The sequence below is a fragment of the Lineus longissimus genome, chromosome 14, assembly GCF_910592395.1.
Source record: "Lineus longissimus chromosome 14, tnLinLong1.2, whole genome shotgun sequence".
Lineage (NCBI taxonomy): Eukaryota > Metazoa > Nemertea > Pilidiophora > Heteronemertea > Lineidae > Lineus > Lineus longissimus.
The window spans coordinates 4,714,216-4,731,665 of NC_088321.1; the positions used below are offsets into that span (position 1 = coordinate 4,714,216).

Sequence of the window (17,450 nt, forward strand, 5' to 3'; positions counted from 1 at the left end):
ATTAAGATGTCAGCACAGAATCATGACGATGGATTTATAATGTTCGTATGCATGGATGGTGTTTGTAATGTTTGTACGGCAAGGTTTTCATGGTTTGAACTCGTTTTGAAAGAATCACAACACAGGCCGCCATGATTTATCCAAGCTCCCAACATGCACTGCTGGATTAAACAAGTGAACAACGCCGGAAAGCATGACTGATGACTGGGATGCAGGGCTTCATTGTTTCAATTCCGATAATTAAAGGCGTTGTTTAAACAGTGATAAAGCATCGTCGATTATGCATAAACATAGTGTTGGGACGTGAAAACGTGCACGAGACCTTGCTAATTGTTGTCATCAGCCGAATAAATGTGATAAACGTACTTGCACTTACTAGATTGATTATTCCTAGACGAAGTTTGATTTTCAGCGCTACTCCTGACTGTCAAAATGGCGGACCGGAAAATGAAGCATTGTCGTGAAATAGCCAATAAACGTCAACAAACAAGGCTCAAAGAACTTAATACTACCGATAAAGACTTGAAATAATGAGTCAATAGTCGTTAGATGCCAACAAAATATTTTATTACAGCGTCGTTTTCTCGAAACTACTATAACACTGACCTCGTTGCAAATTTTGCGACCTTCAACAAATGAACAGTCATTTCTGAATGCGCATGTGCAGTCAGTGCGAACATCGTCTTGGTTCCCTCGGCTGTTCCTAGGAGGCGTGCTATTCCTGCCCTCTAGGAACAGCCGAGGGAACCAAGACGTGCGAGTAACGTTCCGATACTACCGATAAAGACTTGAAATAATGAGTCAATAGTCGTTAGATGCCAACAAAATATTTTATTACAGCGTCGTTTTCTCGAAACTACTATAACACTGACCTCGTTGCAAATTTTGCGACCTTCAACAAATGAACAGTCATTTCTGAATGCGCATGTGCAGTCAGTGCGAACATCGTCTTGGTTCCCTCGGCTGTTCCTAGGAGGCGTGCTATTCCTGCCCTCTAGGAACAGCCGAGGGAACCAAGACGTGCGAGTAACGTTCCGAGTGCTCATTGCCGCAAAAACAATCTACGAAACTACAATGTATTCCGTGCTCAAAGTGCTCGAATAACGACGTACTGCCGACGTGGACTTGGAATAATAAATGAACTCGCCGTACGTAAGAGCATAATATTTTATCAATGTGCGGTTTTCTCGAAACTTCGTGTCAAATCTTGACAAAATTGCGACAATTGAAATCCACCCACAAGCACTACAACGTGTACACACGCATAGGCACATCGGCGCCCTAGGCCGAGGTTGATTTTGCCGAGAAAGTTTCCTAGCTAACCCAAGAGTCTCCTCTCACGGCCACTACGTGCCGTGGCGGAGACTAATAAAACTATTGTTGATGTTGCTTTGTTTCAGGCCACACGGGTGTTTCAGTTAGTGATTTTGCTTTGGTAGCAATCAGAATGCTGAATGGACAAAATGATGCAGAGAGAAGATCAGTTACTGGACGGCAAATGTATGAAATTCAGTGCATCATAGGGTCTACATTATTCAACTGAATCTATTCATATCAACATGGCGGTAAAAGTGATCTAATAAGTAGTGGGAAAAAAATTGTCAATTTCACACCTAATGGCATGCCGTTAAAAGTGCGAGAATACGGTAACTTTGCAACTGCCAGTGATGATTTCATCAAAAGTACCAAAAAATGGAAAAACCATGAAAATAAGTGGAATTTTCCCTCATTGCTATTATTTGTAAGTGCTTGATGTGAGCTTTCAGCAATTTTCTATGATTTTGTTTATTTTGTAATTCTTATGAAATCGGGACTGGTAGTAACAGGGTAAAAATGATAAATGCAAGTTTTATTACAGAGGGTGTTCCAAAAAAGGAAACTGAGTCACACCTTAAATTCCTCGGTTACTGGGAAAAATGAAAAACCACTATTTGTTATATAATTTTCTCCTCTGACATCATATCTGATTTATCGTAATGGATGACCCAGCACTGACTACCAAAACTGACCATGTCAGAAATGATTTTACATCAACATCAGTTAATTGTCAATGAAAACGTCGAAGTTTCATTAGGTTGAAATGGAAGATTTAAAGGTAAATTAAATTTGTTAGCAAAGCTTTGAATAGGACATTGGTACTGGTCCATTCAGTGTTGCAAAATTGACTCCGCCAAAAATGGAGCAAGGTCAGTTTCGACATGGTGCGTCTCAGTAGACAGTGCTTGGTCATCCATGGAGATAAAATTGAATGTCAGGATGTCCCGCAAAAGAGGAAATAATTATGTGACAGATGGTGGTCTTAGTGGTCTCTGATTTCTGCTTTAGTCGTTCATTGTCACAAATTCAGCAGGTGAATTTAGGTGTCAGTGGTGTATGAGCATTTTTGACGAGGTTGGTTTTGGTATTCAGTGCTAGACGATCGATGAAGACAAATCAGATATCATGCGAAAGAGGAGAGAATCATGCAACAGATGGTGGTTTCCGATTTCTCCAATATTTAGCAATAACCAAGGAATACACTGATGTATCTTGGTTTACTTTTTTCTGGGACACCCTGTATAGGCCTATGGCAAATTTGGATGGATTTTCTCCAGCAGGTTATCAGAATTTCAATGTAGCAAATCACATATAGAAATATTGATTAAGAAACAAAAATACTAGTAAAATTATTAACAGAAATAATGTAGGAAGTGGTGTCTTTTTACTAACACACAAGACTTTACAAAGTTTGAACAATACAGGGTAAACGAACATGAATGATTGACATAACTTAATACTCATAAATCAAGTATAGAAGTTAACTTGGTTAAACTTGTAATGATACTACATAAGTACAGGGTGACCAGACAAGACCGTTGAACTGATGGAATTGAAACTTTCAGAAGAGTATTGTCATCGCGGCTCAATATAGATGAAATATGAAGCATATGTACCTTTTCAGGAGTGGATGTGACAAGTACCTTTATGGGTTGCAATTGTTTCTGGTCACCGTGTATTCAAGTTGGCAGTGGGAGACTTGTTTTTAGCAAGTGATTAAAGTTTCAAGTGATTTAAGACTCTGTGCTGAATGATACTGCCATGAGATTGGTGTTGAATTTTACCCCGAAGGGCTCAGCTCGGAGGAAGAATCCGTCAATTTCTTCTGTTGTGTCCATTGGGGCCTGGTGAAATTTCATGAAATCAGACAATGCTGGGTTGCGGGCATTGATACGGTATTTTACACCATGGTCAGATAAATTGAGTTTAACTTTTACTTGTTTGATTACTGAATTGGATAACTGACGCATCCCACAGCTGTTACATTTGTACATATCATCATACAGGTCATCAATATCAATACTGGCTTGGCAGCTGTTGCAGGAAATTACGATTTCGGACTGTACTGTTTCACACTTTGCTTGAGTGAGTTCTGTCAATTCTTCGGTAGTTGGCAAGTCCAAACATGGGTTATCCATGCTGTTGGTCTTCGTAACGATAGTGGAGAAGGTGGTTTGCAAGTGTTTGATGTTAAAGTTAGACACCGACAGGTTTTCGAACTTGTAAGTATTGTGTACTTGGATGCTGTCGATAATCGTTGCCCATGCAGTAAGTTTCGTGGAAGTGTTCTCGTCCGCAATAGCGTACACTTTATTCTTTGTGGGTTCTGAGCGGTAGCTCAATGTTATTTCATATTCCTCTTCGACGACACCGCTGACATAAGCTGTGAGATTGATCTGAAATTGTGAAAAGTTTATAGGTTGTAGTTGGTGTTAAAATATACATTGTCTGGAATAATACAGCTAACATTGAAGAAAAGTGAAAGACAAAATGAAGAGAATTTTGCAGTCGCAGATTTAAGGGTTACAAGTTAGTTAGATAATCCTAAGGGATATCACTTCCAACATAATGGTAAAGTATTTCAGTACAGGTTAAGAGTTTTCTCTTTCAAAAGTAATGTCAATCAGGATGAAGGCTTGGACTCAGTTCTTCACATATCACAGAATACCTTCCTTGTTGTTTGTTTATCATAGAACAGTCTCATCAATGAAGTATCAGAGTAGTTTGATTTAAATGATTTAATTACTTTAATTTCCGTGTCTGACACAACTTGTGTTTCTTGTGGGCTAAGGTAAGAGTCAGTATAGGGTGCATGCGAACTTCATACTTCAAGATGATTGCAGATGGGTTTTACAGCATACAGTATTTTGAGCATTCACATGGTGAATCTGAATTTTACAACATCAACTTCAATATGTTGTATATTTGAGTTGGTTTGGAAATTACTAAATATATTATCACTGTGTAGGACTGTTGAAATTGTTTCATTAAGTTACCTTTTTTTTTTCTGTTGATGGGATATTTCGGACAAATTCTGTAACCGTAGTTGTTATCGGTTGTATCACTGGTGGCTGCTGTGGTTTAAAAGCGAGAGTTTTCTTGTTTGCTTCTAGGGTTGTATCTTTCGTAACCTTGATATCAGTTTTACTTTTATCCTGCCAGTTTGGTGCAGTGACAATATTCATGAGCTTGATTGGGCTTCTGAAAAGTATGAAAATACATAATTGGAATCCAATGGCTAATGAATTTGATATCTTGTATGGGGGTATAACTTTAAGGAAGTAATCGATAAGAATGAAGGTGGCAGGTTAACTCTTTTTTATGTGTGCCCTCTCTTCTCGTATTGTGTGCATCCTCTCCCCATACTGTGTGGGCACTCTTTCTGAGGACTGTGTAGACTTACTGCACGCATGCTTTCCCTAGATGTTGTGCATGCAGTTCTCTACATTGCACAGTACATGATATCGGAGATAACTATTCTGACCAGTACTGTAAGCTGTGTTGCAGAGAGAGCCATTGAACGGAGTTGCACAATGGGGTTGGGGGGGGGGGGTCAGTAGAGGTGAGGATAGGTTGTGGCTGGTTCTTCACGGTGTTAGCATGATACAAACGTCGTTATTTGATCATTATAATTCAAGGAGAATAGGGACTCTTACCGTTTTTCTTCAGACTCCTTGAAGAATTGGTGGTGGTGTTTGTTAAAGCACACAACACGTGAGTATTGGGAAGGTCCAGTCTGGAGTTCAGCATCGAAGTAAGGGTTATTTGCTTTCGAACGTTTCACCGGCGAGGTATTATGTAGATAGCCAAGAACCGACTTGTCATCGAATGGCCTTTTTTGTGTGTCAGTTTTCCATTTGGTACTGGAAGAGAAGAAATTAGGATTACATACTACAGATTGTACAGGGTGAATTTCATGGGTAGTGTTGTAAAGAGTAATTTCTGAAAATATTTTCTTGCTGTGATAGTTGGTGGTGTATCAGTTATAGTTTTTAGAGATGAAGGTGCCAAGGGGAAAGGGGATGGTATTGTGAATCGGGAGTCTGCTTTGTTGCGATGATACCTTAGAAGACTAAGAGTAATCAATTTAGGTCCAAATTTATGGTAATAATTATCATTTCGCAGATTAGCTGGGATTGGGAGAGGTGGTCAGATGTCTACAGCCAGCTCTTACCTGCAGTGTGCTGATGGCTCATCTTTTTTCTTCTTCAATGTGTCTGATGTATCACTTCTCTCTTTGTTTTTATCCTTTGGCTTAGTGGTGTCCATCTTACAATAGTTAGAGCTGGAATGATGAAAATACAACATGGCTTGAGTACTGTCAGGAGTTGGAAGTTGCTATAAATCTTTGATGGAGAGAAGGGAAGAAATACAGTACAGCCAGAATCAGTCATAAATGGAGTTGTAGACAATTAATTTGAGTCTGAAATGTAAGTAAGTAATAATAGTACAATAGATTAAAGGGAAGTGCACTTGAAAATGAACTCCTCGTGTTGGACTTACAGGATCCTGCAACTAGTATTTATTGTATTTTTCAGCATTGCGGATCTTCCTTGCAGTGGTGTTGAAATCATCCATGAATAACAATCCGTATTCCATATAGTTTCCAACTCCTGCATTTTTAGTATTGACAGTTCTTTGTTGTCCTTATGTGTACACAGTGAGCAGAAGTTCTGTACAGCATGACATGATGACTTTCCAGTTTTTTTATCATTCATCAAGTGTATCAATATACAATGTCAATATGTTCCTCCTGCCATCCTAAAATACCCCCCCCCCCCCCCGATCTCTCCACCACTTCCTGTCCTAACCAGAGCTGATGACTGCAAGTTATACAAACTAGCATACCCATGGAGCGGGCAAAGTTGAAATGTAATATACATTAGTTAAATGGGCACGATGATTGAGCTACATTAAATTTCTAACGTTACTGAAGTTTTATTAAAGGTTAAACACGAAATTAACTGCATTTAGGGACTTATTGCTGCTATCTACATGCAACCCCCAATAGATTGATTGGAGTACGCTATTTTGCACAATGCATTGAGACCAGTGACAGCAGGTCCTGTTCCAAATAAGGCCCTAACATATTAGGCATATCACCTACCCACTCCCGTACCCAATGCCACTGTCGGACCAAAGCCAGGCGCATGGAGAGATACAGAACGCAATTCAAACTGACAACATCAGTCAGTAAAGAATAAATCAAAGAGCAAGCGCTGGCCACTGTACATATTTTGTCCATCCTGGCATAACTGTTTATTGATACCCTGACTGCATGTTCCGGTAGGCCACTCTGCAGAATTTGCCTTCTCACTCAGGTCAGTGTTTCTCGAATAGAACTAAAATAGAACACAGGCTAATCATTAATCTCCCTGCTAATACCCTGCACCATGGACCAGGTTGTATAGCACTACATACGTGCTGGAAGCTAATACTGATGTGGCAGGGAGAATATGCGTGAAGTTTGTTTATACAAATAGATACATACAACTCAAAAGCAGACCTGTGTTTCTATTTTTTTCATGCATTAGATTCCGATACATAAATTGATTTTCTGAAGGTTTTTAAATTTTGTGCGGAAACACTAGAGGTCGGTCAAATAGCTGGTATTAGGAGCATGGCCATTGTGAAAGTCAGGCAGCAGTCTATTTTAACCCTCTGATGCACATACTAGAACTCGTGCTGTATACCGCACCCATTTTGGGATTTTTCACTGGTATTAGATCAAGTGGGTTTACACTGTTTATTTTCCCGTTTATTTTTACGGGATGGGGAAATCTTAGTGGACTGTGTAGGGGACATGTCAGGCATCTTCAAAATTTATCAAACTGATGCACTTTTTTGAGGGGCCCTGAGGTATCATTTTGCATAGAATTGCCCTTTAGTGAATGAAAAATGTCTTCAGATGGCAGGGCTAATATCGTTACAAAGTTGGAATCAATGATTTCCGACGAAGGGTATGTGGTGGCAGAAATTGATAATCGGGTATGGGAGATGCAATTGGAGATTAAAGGAAGGGTTGTGATTAAGTTGAATGAGATGGAGTTGGTACAGCCACAAACAGAATCTTATGATCAGACCACATACTCTCAATAGTTGATGTAATGACAGATGGAATGTTGCTGAAGACTAGGTCAATGGAAGTGCCATAATCGGTGGTGACTTCTTTCACTAACTGTTTACAGTTCAGGATTCTTGAAATCATATTTAAGCCTGCAACATTTTGATCATTGGTAATATCAAAGTTAAAATCACCAAGGAAAATAGTCGGTGCGGTTAAATCTATTTCTGAAGCTATGGAATGAAGTTTACTGAGTATATATGCAAAGGAGCAATTTGGTGCTTTGTAAATAGAAATGATTTGCAAGTGTTGCTGGTCTTGTTTTATACTGATGAGTGTTGCTTCAAATTCTTTTGCTGAGAAATGATTCAAAGTAGCATTAGTAGCCAATTTGTCAGAAAGATATGATGCCAAACCATGAGGAGGGCGTCTCCCTGATGATTCTTGGTCATTTCTGAAAAGGTGAAAATTCTGGACATGAAAATCTTCATCAATATCTGATTGAATCAATCTAGATTCTGCAAAGAGAAAAATGTCTCCCATCATTAGATGTTTATCAGCCAAAATGTCTTGAAAATGAAGATGAAGCGATCTGGTATTATGAAAAAATATCTTGATAAAAGTGTTAGGAACTGAACAGGGATGAATGAAGTTTAATTTCAGTAGAGATTGATGCTTCAATCTATTCATTTCTCTATCGACTTGTTGGTTAACGGCAATTTTTTTATCATTTAAGTTTAAAATATACAAGCCTTCCAAGCTCGCAACTCTGCTTAATGCCACATAATGTATATGATTAATAGTCTTGCTTGATGTGAGATCAACTACAACAGTGCTCAGTGTGTTTCCTTGAGCTTTCCACACAGTTTTGCCAGCACCAAGCGCAAGAGGAAATTGTTTTCTTCTGATTGGGATATAGCTTTTAGACCTGTAAAAAGTTCGTTCAACTGCAAAAATTGGTGTCCATTCAGTCAAAATATCGGGTGAACTTTTCTGCAGAGACTTATATTTAGAGCGGACGGCTTGTCCAACATCAGCATTGTCAAACTGGACCCACAAAATAGCTGGGTAACGGAAGTTTTCCATATACTGAATCTTTTTCATAGTGCAGATTGTACCATTGGTCAACCCATCTTGAGTGTTCACATTGCAAGTGATTATGTATTTAAGGCCGACACCGACATTCAGTTTGTCTACAAGACCAGCTGTTACAGAAACATTATCTGGTACTTTGTCAATTATTTTCTGTTTCACTTCTTCAGACAAATCAGCAATAACAGTGTCAATAGCACCAACAGTAGTTTTTTCACAATGTGCCTTATCAAATGTTAATTGATTATGTTTTTGAACTGCGTAATTGGTGCAAAATAGATGAACAGCATTACGTGGGTATTCTGGGTCAGAAGTTGATATCAATCGACTATTAAGAATCGCTATGTCCTCTTCTGTGTGTTGTCCAACTCTTAGACGACTTAGTAACATAGCAAAAGCCATGTCATCTTTTTGTCGCATTATTTCTGTGAGTTCGAACAGCTTAAAATCTTTGTTTGAGTTGGTAGCATACTCAGCGTTGCATGAGCAATCAGCCTCACCAGAAGCAGAGTCAGTTGTATGGCCAACACATTTTTGTTTGTCATCAGTCCAGAGGTTTGTTGCTAGAGCATCATAATCCACTACATGCGTTTTGTTAGAACTAGTTGAACTTATACATGTAGAGGAATCAGATTTTTTTTCGTCGTCAGTCGAGAGGTTAGTTGAAAGGGCACTGTCATCTAAAGCACTAGTTTTTTTCTTTTTCTTTTTTTCTTCTTCATCTTCAGCACTCCAGAAAATCCATTTATCCATAACAGGAGCTAATTGATAGAAATCACCAAATGCAATTATGTGGATACCACCGAAGGGTTCAGATCTGCCTGTAATTTCTTGCAATCTAAGTGAGATCAATTGAAACATTTTTTTTCCAACCATACTAATTTCATCAATTATGAGAACTGTCAAATTTCTGTAACGCTGGACAAATTTGTCACGGATGTTTGTGGGCAATTTCTTGAACTTAAACCCCTGATTAGGTAGTATGTGCAGAGCTGAGTGAATTGTTGAAGCATGAATATTGAATGCAGCAGTACCAGTTGGTGCCAACAAGAGCACTCTACAATCTTCAGGATCATCTCCTGCCTTCCCTGACAGAATACGAAGTAAACTTTGATAAACAGCGTTGATGGTCACACTTTTACCTGTGCCAGCACCTGACAGGACTGTGAGCCTAAGCTTTTCATGACTAGTTTTTATATGTTTTGAAATGTGCTTCAAAACTGTTTGTTGTCTTTCATTTAATTTTCTGATTAATGAGTAATACTCAGTGTCAGACAGCATACCAGGTATATTTTCCAAGGAATAGGATTCTTGTTGAGGTGGAAGGCCAAGGTCTATCCCTATGTCATAGGTACTTACGGGATGGTCTATGTTAGCAGGATTAAAAAAGGCTAGATTATCATCATCATTTGGTGTTTGTGAAGCATCTGTTTCTTCAGTATGCATGGCATTTGGTGCGATGTTACCAAAGGAGTCCGATTCTGCCATTCGTTGTGCTTCATCTATGATATCTGCATTATGCTCATACTGTTTCCTTTTAGCATCAATGACAGACTTGTGTGCATTGTGATTTTCAAAGTATGTTTCATGTCCCCCAAGCAAATCTTTGCTTTCATTTCTCCACGGTAAAAATAGAAGAATGCGCTCGCGGCTGCAATTTTCTAGGTCAATTGCTTTGTTATATCGAATGTAACGAATGACACGAGGATTTTTTTTCAATTTGTAAGTAATGCCCTTCGAAGTGAAATTCAGTAATTCATCTGCTTTATAATCCACATGGTCGTTTTCTTCTGTCAAGTAACCATCGTCAAAATTATCTTCAAAAGGATCTTCAAATGACTTTTTAGGGTAAATAATCACAATTTTTGAAGCAAAATCAGCCAGGCACCAATTTTCAAGTTGTTTCGGTCTCCTTGAGTATCTGGTTATCAAATTGCCAGTTTGAATATCAGTTGAATTTGCTGGTAATTTCTCTAATTCAGCCATACTTTTCATTAAGAATGTGCGTTCTTCTGGCGGTGCAGTTGGAATGAAAATTACTTCTCGGGTTGCTTTAGTAAGAGGGAGCTGAAGTACGAGATAAGCAGACTCTTGAGCAGATATTTCGCAAGCATTGACAAACTTATTTCCAATATATCGCACTTGTTGTCTCAAATTTGTGTTGCCTTCTTTAGCTTCTTTGCAAGCATTATGAAGAAGGTTACTCATTCCTCTGGCAGATTTACTGATGTACGAGACAACATATACAGCACAGGCAAATGCATCTAAGACAAATTGTATGTCATGATTTGCTTTCCAACAGTTAATGAGCGATTTTATGTAACCATTGACTCTACACTCTGCAGGTCTACGTTTCAGAAAGATTTTTGGACCACGAAGGGAGCTCCTTACTGCTAGGTCATATTCCTCTTCAGATATTTCTAATTTAGTTAGGAATTCTAAGTATGTCATGTTTGAATCTTCTTGTATCAGATCTAGTTCATCACAAATTCTCTTGTAGTTCAACTTATACTTTTCAAAGTCTTCAGGCTCAGTGTCAAATGGCAGCAATATCTTGGTGCAAGGCATGGGTGGTAATGGAAAGCCAAAGCGACATACACTGCCCTTTCCAAGACATGTTCGAGTATGCCTATGTAACTGTAAATCAATGAAACTTCCTTCACACAAATCTTCGAGTGAGCATGAAACATATTGGTCAATAAAGCTTGTAATTTCTTCAGGGGTATTTTTCTCAAATACTGGTGCATTTTCCACCCAAATTACCATATGAATGTGTGGCGATCCCCGTTGCTGAAACTCAACCCTGTAAAAATAATCTGTGATTTTACCAACAGGATTATGAGGACTAAGCAAGACTGTGTGGATGAATGTATTAACACGGTGATCGAAATATCGCACGCAAGTTACAGGATCAGCCTTGATCAATTCATTTTTCTTAAACCAATCAAAGTGACTAATTTCTTCATCATTATAAACTTTATTGTCCAGTAATCTACCTAAAATGCGTAAGAGATCAGGCCATCTTGTTTCTGCAGCGGACAAGGACATGAACCATGTGGGCAATCCTAACTGTCTTATCAAAGCGAATAAATCCTTTTTTCTTGCTTCAAAATAAGTTGGTGAACTTCGAACTGTTCTAAAAATACGATATCCTTCATCAAGCCTAGTAATTTTTTCTAAAACAACAGGATTTAGAAGATCTCCAGCATGATAAGTTTTTCCCTTAGTTTTACACCGACGCATAGCCAGATGAATTTTGTCTTTCAACTGTTTTATTTGCAGTTTTTTCATCTTAAAAAACAAATTTGGAACTGAAGTAGCAACTCGTCTATCAACAGCTCGAAGTTCCCATTTGCAAATATCACTGTAATGAACAGGTACTTTTCTTTCCTTATTATCTGGCCTTCTTTGTCCAAAATATATTGTTGGAAATGACAAGTACTCGGAATTTTGATCTTGGAATAGACTTAGTGGTCTTTGGTTCTCACCAGGTGCAAAAGAATATGCCTCAACATTCGATATTTCTGGCTCATCCAGCAAGGTGTCCAGATTTCCGCTACTGTCATCTTCAATACGGTTGTCAATCGTGTCATTACTTGAGCAATTTGCTTTGAATTCAGGTGAATTTATCTCTTCAATCATCTTATTATCATCATCATCTTGAAATGTTGTATCGGAGTGGTTGTTTTCTGAAGAGGAAGCTTTTTCCAAATATTCTGCATTCTCAATTTCTTCATAACTTTGAAGCCAATGACTGTAGACAGATATATTAGCATTTTGATATAAACAGCTATTTTTCAATAAATAATCAAGTGCAGTCATAATGGCAGCAGGTCTCACATTTTGAGTAGTAACAGCATGCTTATATGACAGTTTTCTTTTTAATTTGATTGGTATGGTGCATGTTTTATCCATAGTTCTTGGGAGAGAATTAACAGTTGTTTCAACATCTGTAGGTACATTTACAACTGATCCTTTAATAGATAACTGTGAACCTCTCGGCAACTGTCTAATTTGCATGAAAGGTATCCTTAAGGCAATTAGTCTTTCCTCTAGCTGGTATAACTCTAACTCAGGGGGTCTTTCAGGGAATTTCATGCCATTAACAACCGCTAATTTTGGTACTTTGCCAGAAAGAAGGCAGTCAAAACATGTATTGCACAACCACCTTTCATCTTCGATGGATCTTAAATCTGTGAGGCAACTTTGAATAAAATCAGATTGTAATCTTTTAGGCCATTTTTCTGAAGGCTTTACGGAATGTTTAAACCAAGTTTGGTGACAGCATGTACACACATAAACAGGACCTGGTGAAATTATCTGGTTTAATATATCTGAATTCTCTTTAAGATTAATTCCATATTTCTTAGTTTGCAATGAAGTCAAATTTGAGTTATGATGTATACCATCAGCATCTTTTGAATGTCCATTACTCTTTCTTATTGATTTTTTACTTTGACTTTCATGCTGTCTGTCATTTTTGCGTTTTGTTTCATTTTGCCTTGTTTTTTTCCTTCGTTCTTTGTCAACAATTCTTTCACTTTTTCTGAAGGTTTCATTTTGTCTAGTTTTTCTCCTTCGTTCTTTGTCAACAATTCTTTCACCTTTTCTGAAGGTTTCATTTTGCCTGTAGCTTTTAATTGCCATTTGGTTTTGTTTTCTTTTAATTTCATCCTGCTGAACTCTTTGCTGGTAGTCTTTCTGTGCCAATCTTTCCTTTATTTTGATGGTTCCTTTTTTTCTCGATCTTTGCTTCCATTTTTGGTCTGATTTTCTTTTCATTTCACAATTTTTTGCATCTATTTTGAAATCTCCTTGAAATGCATTACTATCGGTCATCTTCATTTTTTTTGATCTGTGTATGCAAGGTTGATCATCAGTCAGTTCAGAGCATGAACGCTTGAGCATTTTCTGTAAAGTATTCCTACATTTGGTTACCTTCAATGATGGTGTCCTTTGGGCAATGCACTTTTTATGGCTACTTACGATTTCATTTTTAGATGTCTTCGCTCTTTCCATGGAAGCCACTTTCTCGATGGCCTTCTTTGACTGATCCCCAAGATAAAAGTTAAGTAATTCATTTGTTGTGCTAACTTTAGGATTTTCTGTAACATTTTGTATATTGTCACTTTCTTTGACACTGCATGAAACTGCATCAGAATTCTTTGAATTCTGCCTTTTCATAGCAAGTCTGAAACAATCGTGAGTTATTTTCTTCACTTTAAGCGAAGTTACTTCAATGATAATTTGTTTCATATTTTCTGCATAATCACATAGGTAGGACTTTAAGCAGGTTGAATTTGGTAACTGAAGTAAAATGGACATTCCATCTGGTGAAAGATGACCCCTTTCATCCCGGCTGTGAGAATCAAAGATATAATATTCATGGTTTATTTTACTGACCGCAAACGCATCAAAGCCAATGATCATGATGTAAGTACATGTGTTCTGTTCTTCTAGCTGATAGATGAAATCACCTACCGATATGGCAGAGGAATTCTCATTGTACTGTAAACTAATATTCTGAGAAATACCAACAGTAGTAAGCTTGAAGTATTCACCAAAACAAGAATGATATTTTGGAAGCTGGTCAATGGCTAAGTAACCAGCAACAGTAGCAATCTGTAAAATCAACTTTCTATACCAAGCATCACCTTCATCTAATATATGATCAATATCTTGTGTTTGCCAATACTCGGGGGAGACAATGAGAGAATACATGAGGGCAGTAGCAGCATTGGTGACGCACTGTTTTCCAGCCGATTCAGCCAAATAGCGATTACTACCCTGGTGAAATGAACCCATTATACTTCGATAAGCATTTTTGTTCAATGGGCCAGGATTCAGTTCAATATCATTAGATTGCTGCAGAATATTTAAGGAATATAACTGATAAAAGACACATAGAACAAGATCTACAGATGCATTCCATGATATTCGAAGATGTCTTTGTCTTTCTTGATAGTTCGCCAATATTTTTTGGAACCATTTTTCATCTTTGTAGTCATCTAATTCTTTCGTCGAGGATTTGTCATTACTTTGCAAGAAGACTTGCAATTCATAAATGTATGCCGATACAAACCAAATTGAAGAAAATAACCAAATAGTTCTCTGGTCTAGTTCCCCATCATCTGAATTCCAAGTGACACCTGTTAAATCGAGATATTCATGAGCAGTATTCATTTTATAACAAGCACAGTGATCGGATATTGGTGGCTGACTCTTCAATTTCGAGATAGGTACATAAAGACCAACAGTACACCGATACTGAGTGATGTCAACACCCATGTTGCTGAATATTATCTTTCAAGATGATGTCAAATTATTCAAGTTGCCCCGTGTTACTAGTATATTTTCTAAAAAAGGTGTTCTAGTACCTCCAAGAGAATTTCTATTCACCTGCCTCACAGCTTCATACAACTGTTCAGGGAAATTCTTAAGATATACCACAAAACACTTCAAATGATTTTAGTTGCCTTGCAGTTAATTGCTGTTCAGTTATACAAACAGCTTTTCTTTGCTTACCAGATGGTAAATATCAAGTTCTTAAAAGTTGCTTTGCAGCAAATTCTTCAAGAGGTTTTTATGTTGCCCCAAGGCAAATTCTTTGAGAGGTTTTCTTTAGTACAATAGTAGCAAACAGCAAATTCAAGGTAAAAAGTTTTCTTTCTGGTGTCCTTGACACAAATTCTTCAAGAGGTTTTTATGTTGCCCCAAGGCAAATTCTTTGAGAGGTTTTCTTTAGTATAATAGTAGCAAACAGCAAATTCAAGGTAAAAAGTTTTCTTTCTGGTGTCCTTGACACAAATTCTTCAAGAGGGTTTTTCTATTGCCATAGGGTTTATTGTTTGAGAAGTTCACTTTGGTTGCCTTGCAACAAATACTTTGAGAAGTTTTGTTTGATTGCCTCGCGGCAACGAGGTTGACGTTGCCTTTCAGCAAGGTCTTGCTTTCAAGAAAGAAGGTAGGTTGAAGTAACAGCCACCAATTTCAGCACATCAATGTACAAATGAGATCTGAAAAAAAACAACAAGAAAAATAGTTAAGAATTGATTCAAAAAACTCATTGTAGAAATACTGTAGACGATGAAATCTACATGGCATTTTTACTTTACTGACACTGAAGTTTTTCAGTAATTCACGCATTATATTTTCGTGAGACTCAGCTCGAATATACGCTTAATTCACGCTTAATTTTGTAGATTATGGCACCTGTGAAACTGCCAGATTGAAAGGCCTGTGAAAATTTCATGGTCTACAGTAACCAACAAATTCATCACTTCTGCTATCAACAACAGATCAGAACTGAAAATAGATTAATGGAAAAGTTTGAATTGTTGGTTGGTTCTTCTGAATTGAATGTTCGTAGTGTATTTCGAGCAAATTTATGCATACATTTCTGCTGGGGTCAAAGGTCATGAGGGCACATGGAGTTAAAGGGCCACGTTTTATGCGTTAGGTTTTCCATCTCACGTCCATCGACGTAACCTTTGACCTCTAGCCAACCTCGTCCGTAACTTCTATATTGTATACACTATACCACGGCGCTATAAATTTATGGGGACGATTCAGCACAATCACCGGGTTTTTGAATTCTTCCAGAGGCATGTTGATTCGTGTAGGCCTACATCGTAGCTACTAAGCAAGTCACTGTTAGTCCAAAAACAGGTCATTCGACGACAGAATGCATGCATATTGTACACAAATGTACAGGAATGAATAGGAGTCAGGATATTGTTCATCTATCAAACTCAATAGTTAGCGGGTCTTTGCAGTTATGAAAAATAGCTTCTAACCCTCAGTTTAAAGTGAGGGTACGTATATCAACTGATGTCAAAATTAAGAAAGCGCACGATCACCATGCACTTCACATGGCCTAGGCTACATGAATCGAACGCGGCAGATCAGAGATCGGGCCTGGGATAGGAACCCCATTTTTGTCTATCTGTCAAAGTGCAGCTAGCTGTTCCCGAGGCAATACCATCTTCTAATATCAGATCGATTGAATCTTGGTATTCAAAAGAACGAATACGTCATTCTCTTAATGGTTCAGACCACTAGATTCTAAAATCATATTTCGAAAAGATTTAACTTACTGTTCAATTGCTGTCAATGGTTGCTGTCGACCACGCCGCGTACAACATGTAGAAACATCCCATAATGTACGAAGTAATTGCATCCCATAATATTGCTCCGCGATGTAAGTTCAACCTCCGGATATTACCGACGACCTCCGTCGATTGTTCACTCGGGGAAATTTGGGTTGGTCGATTGCGATTCCCAGCCGACTCGAACGGCCGCCCGCGGATTAAATATTTGCTGAAAACGCCAAACTTTCGCAGTATGGTGATCTCAGCTCGGCCGAGCGAGTAAGTGGTCTACATGGAAGACAGTTCGGCAATTTGACCCAGATTCCGGTATGCAAATTTTGTCGCTTGCTCGCGTAAAAATTAGGTCGCGCCTCAACATTTTGTCCCGTCTAAAACCACATATTCCTTGAAAATAATTGACTAACAAACAGTTATTTGTGAGTATTTATTCCCTTTATTCATAACAGCATAATGATGCATTGAAAAATATATGGTCAAAAGGATTTTGTGAGCATGAAATCTACCAGGACCAACGAATTGGGTCACCATAATTATGACGACGAATGTGTTGACGTCAATCGGCGGGAACATTAGCATATTTTGAACATGTTTTGCCTTGTAGCGCCCCCAGGTGATAAAATTTTAAACTAAATTTGGCAAATTTTTAGGATTTGGCAGTGTAGGATTCAAACAAGCTTGGTCGCAATGGACTGTTTTATCCCCGAGCGAATATTGCCTTCACGATTCCCGGGCGCCTGGCGGCCAGAAAAAAGGGCGATCGGCAGAATTTTCAAAAAGAATTTGTAGCCCTTTCATAGGGCAACAATTGTACGTCAATAGATCTGGTGCAGCCCTCCCCGTTAAAAAACGTCGGCCAAAACCAATTT

General features: G+C 38.2%; 1 protein-coding gene and 1 long non-coding RNA gene across 2 annotated transcripts in view; both read right to left on the bottom strand.

The window, feature by feature from the left end:
- LOC135498655 (uncharacterized) overlaps positions 1-17,450 on the bottom strand; it is a 74,840-nt gene that overhangs the window by 26,310 nt on the left and 31,080 nt on the right. The window lies entirely within an intron of this gene.
- LOC135498943 (uncharacterized) lies at positions 1,171-16,765 on the bottom strand. Its single transcript, XM_064789476.1, has 5 exons — positions 16,570-16,765; positions 5,492-5,602; positions 4,974-5,180; positions 4,314-4,518; positions 1,171-3,713 (listed from the first exon to the last, which is right to left on the bottom strand). The coding sequence occupies exons 1-5, from the start codon at positions 16,650-16,652 to the stop codon at positions 3,051-3,053; spliced, it is 1,269 nt and encodes a 422-aa protein (XP_064645546.1). The 5' UTR covers positions 16,653-16,765; the 3' UTR covers positions 1,171-3,050.

Coding starts and splice junctions, on each gene's coding strand:
- LOC135498943 (XM_064789476.1), bottom strand. CDS start 16,652: ATGCAATTACTTCGTACATTATGGGATGTTTCTACATGTTGTACGCGG. Junction 5,181..5,491: donor GAGCCATCAGCACACTGCAG/GTAAGAGCTGGC, acceptor CTTCTCTTCCAG/TACCAAATGGAAAACTGACA. Junction 4,519..4,973: donor AAGGAGTCTGAAGAAAAACG/GTAAGAGTCCCT, acceptor CATACTTTTCAG/AAGCCCAATCAAGCTCATGA.